This window comes from Lycorma delicatula, chromosome 5 (genome assembly GCF_047948215.1).
Source record: "Lycorma delicatula isolate Av1 chromosome 5, ASM4794821v1, whole genome shotgun sequence".
NCBI lineage: Eukaryota > Metazoa > Arthropoda > Insecta > Hemiptera > Fulgoridae > Lycorma > Lycorma delicatula.
In genome coordinates this window covers 54162941-54182190 of record NC_134459.1, presented here as the reverse complement: position 1 = coordinate 54182190, position 19250 = coordinate 54162941, and the positions used below count along the sequence as shown (strand labels likewise).

Sequence of the window (19250 nt, the reverse complement as noted above, 5' to 3'; positions counted from 1 at the left end):
GATTTGTGATGATGGTATATTTGTACAAGCATAATGTTTATATTAGTAATATTATATACTTTATATTTTTTTTTTTGTTCTGAAGTTGAGAAAATAAAATAATATTCAGTATTTGTTTAACGAATCTTTCTTTCTCTGTGAATTAAAAATAATATTTTTTACCCTTGGTTTATATTTCGTAATTTAAAATTCTTGTTGAAAGTTTTGTTTTTTTATTTTCAAATGAAAAAAATACATCTCAGAAAAATTTGCTGATCTTTTATTTAAACCATGATGACATTGCTATCTTCTTAAAATATAAACTCATAAAATATTCAGTAACTTCATTTAATATGCTTTCTACATATTCATACGCTTCTTTACCTCTCTTTTTTACTGATAAATTCTTCTACATAAACAAAAATGTTATTTTATTAATCTTAAATCCCTCTTTTCTTTACTCCTTGCTGTGGTTTTTTGTTTCTTTAAGTTGCTTGTATGGAGAAACATTTATAACTCTGCAAGTTCACTTTATCAACTCCTCCCCACAACCAGCTATTTGCAGTTTACAGTCTACATAATTTACTTGTGTTGTTTAGATAAATGCCAAAATAATTACTATGGTCTAGCTAACCACCAATGAAGATAAACTATCATACTACCAGATATAAATTTGTTTAGAAGGAGTTGCTCAATAAATTTACATCTTCATAAAAAAAAACAAAATATAACTTTATTTTATTTATCATGTTGATTTTAGTAATAACAATTTTTCAGTGTTTAAGAACTTAATTGCTTTTATTTATTGACTTTTCCTAATTGGACTTCAGAATTCTTCATGTTCTTTTAATTTTTAAAGTTTTTTTTTTAAGAGAAGAAAAAATTATTGGTGAGAGGCATCATAGTAATTGCAATGTTTTGTGTGACTAATTAAAATACACTTGTTGAATTAAATAATTCTTTAAACTATATTGTTCCATAATTATTCATTTCTTTTACCCAATATGTTATGCTAGACAAATCAATATTAGATGGCATGATAAAATATGATTTTACATTTCAAAGGGGACAAAGTCCAAAATGGCATAAAAATGGTTACTTGTGAAATGCCTTAATCATGAAAATGTTTAATACTGTTTACTGTTTTTAATGTTTAATACTGTTTTATTTGAAATTTTAATATTATTAAATGATTTCAATCATTTTTTCAAAATATTTCAGTAGATAACTTTTAATATTTTATTATTAAACTGCAACCAAAGCTGATTTGAATGAATAAACACTATCCTTTGACCACATATAAATGCCTTCATTCTAAATTAAACAAGTAATGATGCAATGAAAGAAAATGGAAAAAATATATGTACAAGAACATGTATTTACATATGTATGTATATATATAAGATTATAAAGATTTATTAGTTACAAATTAGATTTTTTAAATTGTGTAAAATTAATTAAATTATAATATTAAAAAGTATTTTTCTTTGTAATATAACTGCATTTTACGAGTATATATAATTTTTAAAACATGAATTCTAAAGACTCTTTTATTGTAACATATTGTTTTAGCAAAATAAATTTTTTACTTAAAAGAAAGAGAGTATTACCAAAGTTCTGAAGATGACAATAAAATTTTTTTATTAAGCAAAGGAAGATATAAATAAAATTTATTAAGAGACACCAAACCTGAATTGGGATTAAACTCAGGCTCTAAATTAGTTTGATACCTAAAATTTCAACCAAGAACAGTATAGTTACTGACTAAATGATATTGAAGTTAACCAAATGCTCAAACCTTAAATTGATTTAAATCTCTACTAAATGTAATTATAAATTTCCCTGATTACCCATATAAATATAATTCAAGCTATACTCATTTTAGTAGAGCAGTATTTCTTCATTGTCAAGATTTTTCTAATTGTTAACATGGACATTTAAAAAGTTTAACTAGATTAAAGCAATTCATCATTTCAGTTACTATTTTCTTAGCTTGGTTCAGCATACTATATCTCCTAGTATTTTTCTAAACTTAAAAGTTATTGCTTTCATTGTATAAAATATATGTATACATATATATATATATATATATATATATATATATATATATATATATAGCATCCACTGCTTTTTTTTATTTCCAAGGAAAAAGTATTACTAATATCAAATATAGTACATTGTGATCTTAAAATTATCATGATAAAATACATGACAATTTGATATATGTTTGTTTATTTTAAGTTGACTATATTCATAAATCACAAGTAAAGAGCTAAATATAATCTCTGAAAAAATATTCTGGAAGAACATAACACATATTTAGAAATTGAGTTCTTATATTTAAATTTGACTTTTAAAAGTCTGTAATAACTCCATCATATGCTTCATTTTTTAAATTTATTTTAAATAAGTATTTTTTTTACAGGTAGAAGTCATGATGCACAATACACATTATTCAGGGTGGGCACACGTGCATCACCAGGTGTTAAGGAATTTGCAGAGACAGGACAATCAGGGACCCTAGATAATGAGTCGCAGGGTGACAGTGGTGTCCTAGACATGTTCACAGGGCCACCTATTTTTGAAGGATCTGGACGTGCTGAAGCTCAGTTTTTTCTTGATGGCAATCATTCCAGGGTAATTATCATATTGTGTTTTTTCTATTACTAATCAATAAATATAAAATTAATTGTCTATATTTATTATAAGATAATTTATAGCAGTTAGCTTTTGAAAATAACTGTAATAAATTTGTTGTAACTCTTTGATCTTCTATGCTTCTTCTGTTTTCAGTTTGACTTTTTTAAAAGTAGATTTATGTCTCATTTTCTTTTTATCCAGAAGATAATATCTGATAATAGCCCTAAAAACCGTATCTTCTTTAAACTGAATTAAATGGCCAACAATAGTCAAAAGAGGACTAGTGTGCGAGTTTCTCTTCTTGCAGAAAGAAATATACACAATAATTTTTCTCTGGTGAAATCTATTATTGTTTGCAACTTCATTTAGAGCATTTATCACTCATTGCATTGATACTTATATACAATGCTACCTGAATATTCTGTTGTAGCTCTTGCAATAATAAATGTGCTTTCTTTAGTAAAATTTCCCTATTTTGCCCCCTGTAAATCAGATAATTAGGGTTAAACCTTGGTTAGGCAATGACCTTCTTGCTGTCACTGATTCCGAGATTTCACTCCTCTTTCTTCCCTTTTTTGCAAAGTATTTCTTCAGAATGTGAAGTTTACGGTTATCCCTTGAACCGGTAAAAATATTTGTAGCAGTATCCATGCATGCTTTAATATTCATCGCTGTAGCTCCCCATTCTCCTTGGAGCCTCAAATGGGATGCTTCACTGAGACGTCAGGGCTGTCACAGCAGTATGCTAATCAGAAACAGCGAGAATTGAGCCAGGTCCAGGGTACTCCAGAGACCTCGTCAACTCACCAGACAACCCCAGTTATAACAAGTTAACAAGCCGATTAACTGACACTGGTTAGGTTAATGTCCGCTTACCAAATAAGGGCCAAAGAAATGTGCTGGCGCACTTACTGGTGGTTTTCCAGCCAGCGGAGAACCCCTCAAGCACTAGGACCCAATCTTAAAAGAAAAACAGGTAGCAGTGCTCTGGCAAACACCCTGGCGAGTTGATCAAGATGAAGAATGGTGGTGATGGGAACTCTCATTCATCACATTTGCAGATCCATAAAACTTGCATCCAGTTTATGTTTAAGCTCTTGATTGTATGCAGAATTAGCTGAATGTGTTAAATAGTTATTTCTGCGATCGAGACGTTGTTTTTTGAGATAGTGTCTCATTAATAGGAAAAACGCTACCTAAAGGTTGTCCACAGGGTAGTGTTTTAGAATCCCTGTTCTGGGTTGTTGAATTCGATTCTGTCACATCATGCAGATGATGGGCCTTTGCTGGTAAAAGAGATTGAAGGAATGAGATCGAATTCAAGGTAGCTCATGCCTGCAAGATACTACAGTTGTGAAGTTTGCAACATAAGATGGTGTTCAGGCCAGAGAAAATAATGATGTTGTTGCTCAAGGGCAGACTGGCTGTTTTCATCAATACCTCATGTGTCAATGGCAAACATCGAATCATCCTGCTGCAGAAGTATTTAGGTTTAATCATTGACGAGAATCTTTGATTTAAGCTGCACCTTCAATTTATGCCAAAAATGCTTATAATGCTTTCTTCGTGTTCGGAGAGCAGTCACCCTGATTGGGGAATTAATTTCAGAAACTTGCGTTTTCTGTATAAGAGCATGTGAGAAGCTATAATGTTGTATGATTCACCTGTCTGGGCTTATCGAATGAGTACAAATGTTATAAAAATATTCTGTTGAGAGCTCAACTTCTACTGTTATCTTGATCCCGAAGGGGAAGACACCTGCCATGTGACAGGTCTGGTCGTCACGCCACCCGCTCCGTATCTAGCCCTTTGGGGCTTTACCAGAGGTCGTCTTCAAAAGCCACAAGACATTTTTCTGTCTGACCACTGTCAAGATGCCACTAGTGACACAGTGTCGGTATAAAACGACTATTATAGACCCCCCCCCATAAACAACAGTCTTGAAAAACCCACACCGATTGAGCAGAAGCCCCCTTTCTACACCCAGAGAGGGTAATGAGCGCAACACGTCACACTGGTAGTCTAATTACTAATAAAATATCCACAAAATATAACAACACAAAAGAACAATAACGCAGCAAGTAAATAATCAGCATAACCTAATTAATCATAATAACCATAAACAAAATATCAACCAAAACAAAATATAAATAACCAAATAGCACCAAATTCAACACTAAATGTAAAACAAATAACAAAAGTGTAACAAGTAAACACAGTACTATCATAACCAAGATACAAGAAAGCACTTAAACACTAATAAACACTATCAAAATAACTAGTAAAAAACTATAAAGAATAACTCTATTGGGCAAAACAAAATAAAAAAATCCAGTACCTAATTAAAAACAATCACCGCGCCACCTTTAGGTCAATTCGATTAATAAGATGGTCCCGCGAATGCTTATACGCAAGACAATCGTCAGTCCTTCAATCATGCCCTCCAAGCTTTCCGACTCGTGAACAATTCGCACATACAAGAGATCCTCCTTGTTGTTTGACTGCACAATCTTTCGCGTGATGTCCTTTTTTAATGGGCAAAGCTCCTTTCCCTACAACTTTTTGCTATATGACCAAACCTGAGGCATCTGAGGTATCGGCTGACTGTGAAATGATTCTTAACTCTACATGAATAATAATCGATTAATACTCCACCTTTATCAATCATTTTCTTACGCATCTCCCTATTACATTCAACAACGTAAACGCAACTTTACTTTCTCGTTTTCATGCACGATAAACAATCTTGGACGTCTCGAAAAATTCATTATAATCAAGCCAACGTAGGTTCTAATTCCTTACAGCTTCTTTAAAACCTTGTTCTCCCAAGTCGTGCGGCACATCAACTCTTGGCTGCAAATGCTTAGTGGTAACCATCTTAATAGGATAACTACGCAACTGATTATTTTTTTCAAATCGATTCTTCAGCATCAGTATCATCCGCTATTATTCTAACTCCTTTCGACTAGTATTTAATGCTAATACGTAAACCACTCTCTTTTGTTTTTAATTTCTTTATCACCTCTCCATTAAAGGCCTCTGAAGAAATACTAGTAGGCTTATCAATTAGTATCACCTTAACTGGTTCTGCAACTATTGCTGGTATCGAACGACTTCTGAAACCAACCTTGGAGCCGCTGTGGAAGGAACAGTTTGCTCCCGCTTTCCCATCCCCGCCTTGAACCCTTCAATGTACCCTTGTAATCGATCATTTCTTCTTACTGTTAATAAATGCAGGAATCGCAATTTACGCATACGAGTCAAGATGTATGCAGCGCTTTTTTTCTCGAACGGTTCTGGAATCACATACAAATTCCTCTAACTCGCCACACAGGTCGTTAAACATATCATTTAACTCGCGGATGAGATTTGATCTCAAATCTGTGGAAGTCATCTTTTTCTCAACTTTACTTAAAGCAGCGATTTCCGCCTCTTTTAGCCTTTAAAGAGTGTAAAACCTGTTTCCCATGACTACTTCTAGATCCGAATACCTTTTTAATAATTCCTGCATCGGAATCTATGCCTTCTCCTACCTTAGCATTAATAGCCTTAGTAACCTGTTCATAACGCCTACTCGTAATTACAGATTAAACTTCAGCAAAACAACAAAACTACCTAACTAAAAGACAAATTAACAACAACCTAAAAAAGAAATCAAAACAGAACAAGAACACACGCTACAAAAATTTTCATTTATCTCATCCTCTGAAATAATACCTAACAGTGGTCCCGAAGGTAAAAACAAAATGTAAATAGAACGGTAGGCAATGGCAATAAACCAATGCGGCAACCGTTACTAAGGAAAATAACAAACTGAAAACAAACCTACAAAACTATAAAGTAATTAAAAAATTAAATAACAAGAACAACTGACAAGAGGACAATTTCTCGATCAACATGAATTCTATCCTTTTTCAGTTAATGCATGGCTTTCCTTCATGAATTTCTTCACTATACACGCATATTTGCGGTCTTTCGCATTAAACAGTGGTGTAGCCAAATCACTGACACGCCGAAAGCATTGCATAGGTTCCGGCACGAACGCTTGCACATCCAGTTGATGTATATCTGCTCGCATTTTCTCTAGTAAGGTCGGTTTGTTAGAGGTGAGAACACGAGAGGCAGAAAGTAGAACTCGCCATTCCTTCTTATGTTCAGCCTTCGACACTCTAATACTCCCTGCAGTGACAACTCCTTCACAACCTCCCAGTTGAGAATTATCTCGGCAAACTACAACGCTATTTGCGGTATTGAGGGTGCTGTCAGGATCATAGTGGGTGTCTTCCCCTAAGGGGTCAGTACAGCAGGATCACTCGTACAGCAAAGTCTCTTATTTTCTTCAGTACAAGAATATTCGACGATGGGATGTCGTTGGTCGTCTTGACGTATAGAAGTCAAGGTTGGTTTATGAATGTTTTACTTATTTCTTTTACTGGATCTCCAGCGCAATTCGTTATTATTTTTATTATTATTCGTTAATTTTTTTTTAAGTTCTAAGGGAATTAACTACGATGGTCATTAGTTCCTTTCCACAAAAAGAAAAAAAAGAAGAAATCTGTTTCCTCCCTCGTAAAACACTAGCGACATAGTCAGAAGACAGATCAAAACTGTCAAAAACAGATCATCTAAAAAGACTTGTCAAAGAATATAGAAACCCCAAAGAAACACAAAATAACAAGAGTGTAAAAGGCCCTTGCCATATAAAAACATATAAACAATTTAAAAGATTGTGAAAACTATCAGAAACACTTTGACATATGAAAAATTAAAAAACAAACCTATCGAAAGGCACATTCAAAAGCACATAAAAACAATATTCTTCTTAAATTCTATCACCTAGGTTTACCCTTAGGCAATTTTTTTTTATTCCTCTTTTTCATTTTTCTAAAGGTCTCGACGTCAAACTTCAAGGTATCTGAGGCCTTGGAGATGGAATCATCTGATCCTCCACAGTAAACTAAGGAGGATGTCTTATTACCGGCATCGGATGATACCGACACTGATGGTACAGTCAAGCAGTGCATCAGAGACGAGACTCGATGCACTCCCCGCTAAAGCATGTGAGGCGTTTCAAATCCTCGCCCTCTCACTTAAAGGCGTCCGTGCTTTCAGAGGCTACATTTTTGTTGTCTTAAATCTTCTTTTTCTAATAACATTATCTCTGATTTCGCAGTTCCCTGAAAAGGGATTTTTTCAAAATGAACTTTTACTTTCGAAGTAATTGGCTCAGGTTTTCTCTTGGTTTTGGTTTCATTTTAGTACTAGTCATAGGCTTATTCCTGGGCTTTACCAATTTTTTTCTTGGGAAACGTCTGCTTTCTTCTGCGTCGGTTTTAGGCTATTTCCCTCTTGATGGTTGACTGTTCAATTTTTGATTGATAATATGTTGGAACATGTTTGCTAGGACCGGTGCTAGTTCAGAGATTGGGTTCTTTGGAGGTAAAGAGGCTGCAGCTCCTTGTGTATACTACGCAAACTTTGGCATTCTACTGAGCACAATTTTTCTAGCTCCCAAGCAGGAAAATGTGGGGTATTATCTTCACTTCCTGAGTAGCTACTTGTTCCTTGTAAGGCGGACAATTCCGAGATGGTGTCCATGATAATTGACACACAGCTGGGTCACTGCATGGGTCATCAGGATGCAAAGACTAAGTACAAACAAAGATCTGTTTCCTGGTACATCTTGCTGCTCTATGTCCAAAACATTAACATTCAAAGCGTCGCACTGGAGTCGGGATAAAGGATGTACATCCAATCTGAGAACTTTCTCCAAACACTTAGATTTATTGAAGGTCAGGATGTACGACACGGAGGGAACAATTTCTCCGTTTCATTCTGTATTCAATCGTCAGCACACAATGCCTTGTGCATGTAACTTCTCGAATATTCCTCTTCTGTGCAGTTCAGTAAGTCCCTGCACACAACAACATGCTTTGAGGTACTTAATGGTACAATACAGTGCTTAATGTTGTGGTACATATGGCGTGATCTCAATGTCCAGTACCCCAATTTTCTTTGCCTTCAGTAACTGTGACGAATGTAATTGGTTCATGCTTTCTACAAACAGTCCAATAGCGCTATTCCTACCCTCCTTTACTGGTCCTCCAGCGACTTCTGTGATGCTTTGAACTATAAGGAATGGACTAATTTTCCAAATCTCCTAATTTAATAATAATTAAATAATAATAATTTAAAGGAAGGAGTTCCTTTCTTTTAATATTCAAATATTTTGGTATCGCTATATTTCCTTTCGCCCAAATGTTGGTTTGATCTGGCTTTACTATATTTGAAAACTCTTCACTCGTACTTCACTTCAATTGAGAAGACAAAGACTCCCCAAGATGAGATTTTTATGTAGCCCTCTGCCAAATAAAGTATGGAAGTTGATGTTTCCTTAAACTATAGATTCATCGGTCAATATGTCGTAAGGTGCAGATGGAAAGATGGTTTGTCATGCTACAGATCATTGATTTTGCCTCGGTTCTCTAGTCAGCCATCTTCCATAGATTTAATCTTGATAGCATAATTTGATAGTAAAATTTTTCAAATTTCAGAAAAAATCAGAATGTTTCAAAACTGAGAATTTATTTCATGATAAGAAGTAAGTCTTCTGTTTTATTGTTTTAAAGATTAGCAGTCCTGTCTTTAACAAACCAATTCTGGATTGTGATTTTTGTATGGCTGCTGGTTAGGAAATTGAATCTGTGTATAGATCTACAGACAGAGATGCCATCATTAAACCGCAGAAACACAAAGGATCCAGAAATTTTAAGTTTTCCATATTTTTAACAATAGAAAGAAAGAAAACAAATAACCACAAGGAAAGAAAGCATCAAGGAAAAAAGTTGGTTGGTTGTAAAGTGATGAAATAGTTAAAAAAAACACAAAACAAGATAATCAACCTTACACAAAAAAATACTTCCCCTCAGGCAATGAGCATTCATTTTGCCTATAATCCCTCAGATATTTGGGGTATCTTCACCCAGGATGGGAGCAGCTATTTCTGATCAACTGATTTTGTATAGACACCTTAGATAGCAGCAACAAATTACTTTTCTTGCAGATATTACAGAGTCACTTCAGGTAAGATTCTGATTTCTTCCATGAAAACATCTCCCTTCCCCAGAATTCTGTAACATATGTAAAAATCCAGTTGAATACGCAAACCATTTAGTTAGCTATTATTTTTCTAAAAACTTCTGTTAACAGGTTACTCACATTCTACTATTAGTTCTCTCTATTTCTGTTTAGTTTCACAACATATATAAAACACAAATAATTTATATATAAAATAATAAAATGTGCATGTGTGTTATGTGTGTGTGTGGGGGGGGGGAACACCTGCTTGAAAGAAATTTCTCGCTTAAACAGAAATTTTTTGGTTATTGAAAGTTCAAATTCTCTATAAGAAATAATTATTCCAACATTAATGAAAAACACTAATCTACTCAAAATTAAAATCAATGTTTATATTACAGTCAAGTAACTTAATTTATTCTTTCTATTTAATTTGTTTTAATTTTTTATACACAGGTGTCATTAATGGCCAGAATTGTTCCATCACCAGACTGGTTTGTTGGGATCGATTCATTTGAACTTTGTATGGAGAGCAGCTGGTTGGATAGCATCACAATTGAGGTAGTTTTTCTCCTGTTTTTTTTTTTATAAAAATTCATTCAGCTTTATATGTCTTAATGTATGTCAATAATTTTTTGTTTAATATTTTTTGCAATTAGTTTTTATTCTTTTTCAAGTTGTATTATAGTTTTCTGTTTTTACTTAAAATTAATACTGATCATAAAGAAAAGTCAAGTATCTTAATAAATATATTTTCTGAAGTACAAATAATAAATTTAAATTATAATTAAGAACTTTTTTGTTCATGTTTTTGAGATTTGTTGATATTAACCACACATTCCATAATTTTATTGATATTATAAAATATTCACTCATGAATAAACCTAAACCACCACCTATGCACTTTGTTGTCTTGCTAATGAATTAACTTTGATAATAATATTGATATATATATATATATGAGTATATACATACACACATATATACAGCCTATGTATACCCTAAACACAAATTTTTTACTCTGTAAAATTTAAAAGAGATTCAGTTGCAAAATCATAGCTATATGGAAACAGTGTTGCTTTATGAATAAATCAATAAAAAATAAAAAATTGTAAACTTTTGTAGTTCATTGAAAATTACATTTTTCATAATGATGAAGTACAATTTTTTCATGCAGTACCAGTCTAAAGTTTTTGTGTATGTTTTCTTTTTCTGTTGAATGACAGTCAAAAGTATATTTTCAAAAAGATAAATGTTTACTAAACCCTGTTCAGTCTTATTAGGTAAATGACAGTTATAACAAAAATGTATTCAGCACATTTATGCTGAAGACACTGAATTAATTACAAATGTTAAAACTGATAAAAAAACATGTCATTCATTAATGGAATCACTTAACATCCATCTATTCAGCTCTTAGCCTATAATGTTCAATAATTCTAGAAAAGAACTGTTATTTTCAATTGTAATTGTTCCTAATCTAGTTAGGAAGGTTTTGGCCCTTCCAAAAGAGGTACAGATTTGGATGAACTAAGTTTTTTGGAAGGCACAAGACCTATAGGCCTAAGCGCTAAGGAGAAAATTTCTACACCCTTCTGTATTAAACAAATAAATATTATTTAAAAAGAAAACCTGCTAATGGTGTGCCATTAGCTGAGTACAGAAATGTTCCACTCAAACACTAAGCCTAGTAATGAAGAATAAAGAAATAAATGACATTATACAACGTATAACAATAAACACTACATAAAATGCCTAGCTCTATTTGACATTATACCTTGAATGATTAACAAATTAAACTTCTTGTCTTAATAAACACTAAAAAAAATAGTTTTAACTAAGGTAAAACACTACACCACATATGCTGTTACATGACTAACTGGACCACACAAGACAAACTCACCTTTTTCAAATCTTTTTTGAGTATTTTTTTTTATATCCTGTGATTGAAGATGATTTCAAAAATACTATTACTACCAGAAAAACTACTACCAAAAAATAAATTTTCCAACAAAATGGTTATAACTAACAAACAATCACCTAGGTAAGAAACATAATTATAAATAATAACAGCTAGAAAGCCCAATCTCCTTGGCAGTGAAGAAGTAGATCACCCTTTCATCTGGAAAATTCCACGCTCAGATAGGTTTTGCAATCTCCATATGGTACATAACTTTTGAACTTATACAAGTGAATTTTTCATGTGAAAAAAAAAATCATACATACTTTCACTTATATATCAGCGAACCATTTTTAAAAAAACCAATAAACATAACACTTTTAATCACAACACATAATATTCTTCACCCAAAAGCACTTACCACTGACAAAACACAACCTCATGGAAGATAATAAAATCATTCGCAATAACTGTTCAAACTTTTATGTTAACATTGCTTTAATAATTACTTTTATTATACAAAATACAAATATGTTTCAATAAACATGTATAATTAACAACTGTATATTCTAACACTCGTTCAAATAATGGGATCTCTTAGAACAGAAATTATACTCAACAAAAATTTAAACTCAAACAGGATTTACATCACTATAAACAAAAACTTCATATATTATTATGATTTAAAATACATAAACATACCAGAAGCCCTATAATACTGTAAATGTTCATCCTCATTTAAAATCACACATCCTATTTATTTTTTCATGACAATTTGCATTCATGACCATGAATTTTGCTTCATTTATTTCATTTTTACTTCCCTGGCTGTAGCTTTATTGCTGCTATATAGTAGCTATAGCTATAAAGGGAAAATTTATAGGTTGGTTCAAAATTTTTATGTTAGGTTTGTTGTGGATTCACAACCAGACTGCAACATTTCACAACACTGCATATGTACAAATATAGATACTTTTATTAAAAAAAGAAAAAAGCAGCCTGTATTTTGATTAACATTTCCTGATTGGCTCAACATAAATTCTTCAAACATAGCTCAAAAAATTTCTAGGTAGGGGCACTGGTAGTTTTAAATTTTGGAAAAAATTAAAAAAGAGAGAAGGGAAGTTTTAACAATTTTTATTTTTTTATTTTTTGTGTAGTGATTATAGAAAATTGATATTTATTACTTATTAAAATATAATGGAAAGTACTAATTAAGCTCTTTAAAATTCCAAAATTTTAAGTCAATTGGAATTAGGAGAGGGGAATATTTAACATTATTTCTAAACAGTTTTCACCTCATATATTTTAGACTGTTGTCTAAAATACACCTTTTTAGGCTGTTGACTAAAAAGCTGAAAAGATTTGGTACAAATATTTGGCTATATATTAACAGGAAAAAAACATCAACTTGATTTTTGACCCCCACTGATCAAGGGAAATCACAATACCCGTATTATTTTCATGACAGGATGCCCCAGGAGGTGTTGACCAGACTTAAGAGACTAACATGAAAGTAAACAAAAAACATATGTCAATAAATGTTCTATTTCACTTTATTTTCCCAGTTTGCCATTTTGTGTTTTTTTTCAATAAAAATATATATCTTAAAAAATCTGATGTGGACACCACATGATTTCCTTGTACGTCTATTAAATTATATATATTTTGTATTACATTTTTTTTTTTTATTTTAGTTACTGATTTATTATTTATTGGAAATTTCTTTTTAAAAACAGAGGTTAATAATTATTAATAAATCAATATATTTAAATTAAAAAAAAAGGTTAAAAAAAAGGAAATGAAGTCGCATTCGAACCGGTGTGGCTTCCCCTTGTAAGATATAAATACTTCATTAATTAAAATTTTATTGGACTATAACTCTGAAACCAATGAAAATAAGTACCACTTATGATATATCATTGAAACGCTCTCAATGAGGTCTTATTACTTCAGTTAAGAAAAAGTCCAAAATCCAATTTTGTTTTTTAATTTTGAGCTTTTTTGGACACTTTTAGTTCAGTCGATTGCAATCAAAAAGGGAGGTGCACAACTAGATGTTACACCTGTCCTAAATCCAAAATTTCAACATTCTATGACTAATCGTTTTTGAGTTAATGCGAGGTACATATATACGTACAGACGTCACGCCGAAACTAATCAAAATGGATATTTCCGTTGAGATCTGAAAACCGAAATTTTTCGCGATTACAGTACTTCCTTGTACAGTACAAGGAAGTAAAAAGGATGAAGGTATTTTAATGAAATTTGTTATATATTTACCCAACAACATCTAATTTTTTTTTAAACTACTCGTAGATTCAAAATAAATTCAGTTGGGTTAAAATCTAGGTGATAAGGTGGCAATCTAAGCAAAGTAATTCATTTGTTATTTAGTATTTTCGTCTAATTCAGATTGTGGTTCTGGGCGGTGTAGTTGACAATTTAAAAAAATTATTTTCTGTTAGATCTGGGTCGTAGTTAATATTTTTTTTTTTTTTTTGGAGTCGTTCTTGAATATCTTTTTTCAATGTAATGAATGATGGAGGTTTATTTTTTTATTTATTATGGAGGTGCGTTATTTATGACTAAAATACAATTTGTTGGTAGTCCTGAAATAACTTGCTTTTCAATAAACTTAAAAAAATTTTAATTGTTCATCTCTTTATGATAATTTTCTGTTTTACACTTGTAATCGTACATTAAAAAAGCACCATCAATGAATCCCATGTCCCTACCCGCATGAACCACAATAAACGGTCACCGGCACTACTATTAACAAAATCACCTGGTACATCATCACTTTGCCATCACTTTTTTACCATTTAATGTGTGTGCACGCAAGTTTCATCTAAGTACCGTATTTATTCGAGTACCCCCCGCCCTCGAATAAGCCCCGCACCTCGATTTTCCAGGCCGAAAATCTAAAAAAAAAAAATCGAGTATATACCGGTATTTTAAAGCGCAACAGATTTGATAAAAAAATACGTAAATACGAAAATATTCAGAAAGTAATGCATTTAATTCGTTCATTTAAATTACAATATTAATATTACATTAATAATTAATTACCGTAAGTACTAGTTTAGTTCAGAATCAGTAGGCTAGTAAAACGAAAAAAAGTTTCATGTTGAAAAGGATCATTTCAATACACTTTTTAATAAGGGATTTTATTTTTAATTATTCACTGTAACTGTCAATGTCTGTAGAAGAGTTACCGGTAGTCTCCAAGTCGCTCTGCCAAAGGTGATCGTCTTCACTACCATCAAGTTCATTAGATATTCCGCATTTTTTTAAACTTTTCTTACTAATTCAGTGGAAATACCTTCCCAAGCATCTTTTATCCAAACACAAATCCGGTTAAAATCTGGCGTTTTAATTCTTCCTGAAGGCGTGAGAAAGAAATTTTCATCAGCCATCTATTTACTGTACAGTTGTTTTAATGCAGATTTGAACGGTTTATTAATGCAGACATCTAGTATTTGCAATAGAGATGTCAATCCCTGGAATTATTACTTGACTGTCAATACCCTTTTTCAAAATGTCTTTCACTTTATCAGTCGTTTGCCCACGATAACTATCCATTACTAGCATACCGGTATTTTTTTTTATTAAGTAAATCTCCTGATCGCTTTTGCCATAACACCTGATTCAATCTAAAATTAAGGTTTCGTCCATCCAACCTGATTCCTTACTCGAATAAGTACGGTATACGACCCGTCTCTTTTGCTCAGAAGTTGCATTGTTTCTCAGATGCGTAAGAAAAAATACACGTTTTGCAATTATGTCATCTCGTTCACACAAAATAATCAGTCTATTGTTTTTACATTTCCTGAATTGAAAACCCATCGATTTTATAATTTTCCTTAGTTTTCCCTACTAGCGGTGAAATTCAGTTCCTTGCGACAAAAATTGTGTAATTTTTGTATAGTTGGTATTACGTTATAGAATTCGAAATATGTAATAAATTCTTTTCTAATAACAGACCGGTCAAAATCATTTATTATGAAGAGTATATTTCTTTTTTTTTGGCGTTTGAATTTGAGAACCACTGTCCTCTGTTTCGTATCCGGTTTTGCTAATGTGAATTACGGTAGACCAGCTTAAGTTTAGCATTTAGCATTCTACAAACACGTTCCGTTACTTTCACAAGAGGCACCAATAATCCATTTTTCTTTGTCTATGAACTTAATAATGTTAAACGCGAGACGACGCGCTTGACTGCGAAGAGGTTTTCTGCGTCCACTTGACATCTTAACACGACTACTTTTAAGTAACTGTTGCAATTTCCAGCGCAAAGAACAGAGATTATTTGTTTTCATTAGTAATAACACGTCTACAAATAATGTATTGCTTAAAACTGCACGCCGATTATAAACTTTTAACCCATAATTCTATGACTTACGCGTTTCTTTTCGTCATAATGTCATACTTAAACCAAAACAATTGATTTAAACAATTTATGCTATATTTACTAGTACATACATTTTTTAGTACGATATATTTTCAACATGCTTGTATTTTAAAGTATATTGACTAAGAAAACAATAGTTCTTATTACAAAATAACAGGGTAAAAGATAAAATTCATTATTTACCCAAAAATAGCCGTAATTAAACAGAAGAAAAAGTGATGTTTTATTACTAAACATTGAAATTAAAACATCAATTAATTAATTCATTAATATGAAATTAATATAAGTGAAGCCTAATAAATAATATAATGTTATGTAACACTATCATGATATACACACAAACAATAATGTTTAAAACAGCAATTTAATCCCACGGCAGAAGTCGCAATTACATTACTAGTACTACTGGAAAGTGACTACACCACAGTAGCTCGTAAACTCTCCAAATATTTACCTTGCTGACTAGTAAATTGTTAAGCTTTGTGTCGTGAACAAAATAATACCTCATTTATTCAAATCGATTAACAGACAGTTGCGGTATGACTAAAATTGTTAATGTGAAATGTAAAAATTAAAATTGTCTGATCGCATAATTTCGAGTGTGCACCCCTACAGAAAAACAAGTAAGATGGTACCCGATATCACATTTATCATTTTAAAAAAATTATATTAATGCGCGTGATTTAATTAAAATGTTACCTTATGCTACGGGTAATTCATTTTTACTTGAGGCAACTTTGCTACATTCGATACCAACTAGTAAAATAACGACAAACCTCTACAATACTGTAGAAAATTGTTTACAAAATTTATTTTCCAAAATTGTTTACTGTTTATATTTCATCATTTATTTGATTGATTTTAAGTAAAAACAATAGTCATTAATATTTAAATCTAACGGTGTAATTGAAATAAAGGTCTCTCAAGGGAGAGTTATGCAAGCCTTTACTGGCTTATTTTTATTAGATACTAGCAGACCCGGCAATGCTTCGCTATTGCTATATATATATATATATATATAATAAAAAAGTCTGTTTGTATATTTGTTTGTTTGTTTCATAAATATCTCGACACCGGCCCCACCTAGCGGGTATAGTTTTTGCAAAAATATTTCTTTTCATATACTAATATTCATATTCCGAATATGAACCAAATCGGTCCATAAATATAATTTTTCTAAATATCTCAACCACAGCGCCATATAGCGGGTTCATTTTTTGCAGAGATAATTCCTTCCATGTAAGTAACATGTATTCTGAATATGAGGCAAATCGGACCATAAATACAATTTTTCGAAATATCTCGACGCCAGCGCCACCTAGCAGGTCCAAACTAATTCAGAAATCTTCCCTGGCATGCGTCCAACCATTCCCCAAAGTTTCATGGCTATCGGATGAACGGTTTAGGAAGGCATAAGAGACATACAGACAGACAAACATTAATTTTTATATATATAGATATAAAATATAATTTTCTTTATCTTATGTAACTTGTACATTATTTCATTCAATACAATATGATTAAATTGTATTCATGGTTTTATTTATTTTGTATTGATTGATTATCTGTTTTATCATTTCTCTCTGAATATTATTTGACAGATAAACTGAAAGTGACATTTTCAATAGTGAGATGATTCAATCAATTTTCTGAACTATTCTATATTAAACTGTCAACTGTAAATTCCCTGATGAAATCAAACAGTGCTATCATAACAACTCATCTCCAATACATTTTATACACGGACAGCTTCCATGTATGTATTTACATATACAGTTTTATGTACACTCACGCGCGCGCGCGCGCACACACACACACACAATACAAGTACTTTATTATACCATTTATTATACCATTATTACAAATAATTTTAATACTTTTTTTTATATATTACTTAATTTATTTGTATGCATAGTATATTTTTTAACATCTGTGAATTGAAATTTCCACTGTGACTGATATAAGTTATAGTACTTATGCAATAATGCTACCCCAGTCATCAAAGTATAATGCTATTTAGCATATGTTTTTAATATGTTTTTATGTAATTATTTCTACTTCCTTGTAGAAGTGAAGGAAGTATTGTGATGGCGAAAAATTTAACGGAAATATTCATTTTGACCATCCCTGAATCTATTTAGACTAGTTTAGGATTTTTGAGTTATGCGTGTCGCATAACTCAAAAATGATTAGCCGTAGGATGTTGAAATTTTAGATTTAGGACTGTTGTAACATCTAGTTGTGCACCTCCCTATTTTATTGCAATCGACAGAACAAAAGTGTCCAAAAAAGCCCCAAATCAAAAAAAAAATTGGATTTTAGACTTTTCTTAACTGCAGTAATATAAGCCTTCATTGAGAGCTTTTCAACGATATATCTAAGTGGTACTTATTTCATTGGTTCCAGAATTATAGTCTAATGAAATTTTAGTTAATGAAATATTTGGATGTTAGAAGGGGAAGTACATCGGTTCGAATCCGACTTCATCTTCTTTTTTTAATTTTTTTTTTTTAATTTAAATAAATTGATTTGTTAATTTATTAACAAATAAATTATTAAATAATAATTCAATAACAACAATAAAAATAAAAATGTGAAAAAAATCAGAAGTTATTAATGTAGTAAAATGTTATCTACTTTTCATTTTAAAAAATTGTGTATATGTAATTTAATAGGCGTACAAGGAAGTTATGTGGTGTCCACATAAGATTTTTTCCATCATAAAAATGAGATAAACTTTTAAAATATTTTTTTCATTGTTGACTAAAGTGTACAATTAAAAATGTTCATAGAATTTTGAAATAGTTTTCAAAAATTGTTACATGGTTTGGGAATAAATGTAAATATGTGAATGTATGAGGATTTTGGTTATTCACAACAATTATTTAGAATGTTAACACAGTAATAAAAGAAATTTTCAGGGGAATAGATTGAAATAAGAAACATTTATTGGGCCTTCAGTTGTTAGGGTTAAATTGTATTACTTCCTACCACTGTATAACAATTAAAAACTACTTAGCTTCATAATGTAAATTGTTTATTTTTTTTTTTTATTTTTTATTGTTTTCTTAGTTCAACGTACAATAATTTACATTAGGTAATCGGAATTAATGGAATTCTTTTGGGAAAATATAGAAATATTTCTAAATAAGACACAATCAAAATAATGACAAGTTTAAAAATTGAACTTCTAACTCCTCTATTATTCCATTAGTTTGGATTATCTTGTTAACTTAAATT

General features: G+C 31.4%; 1 protein-coding gene across 1 annotated transcript in view; it reads left to right on the top strand.

The window, feature by feature from the left end:
• The first annotated feature begins 2406 nt into the window (after positions 1–2406).
• The window catches only part of mspo (M-spondin), a 61173-nt gene continuing 44329 nt past the window's right edge, over positions 2407–19250 (top strand). Inside the window, exons 1-2 of the mRNA XM_075366127.1 lie at positions 2407–2616; positions 10153–10257. Of these exons, the coding sequence (XP_075222242.1) occupies positions 2539–2616; positions 10153–10257 (183 nt within the window). The 5' untranslated portion in view covers positions 2407–2538. The remainder of the gene's footprint in view (positions 2617–10152; positions 10258–19250) is intronic.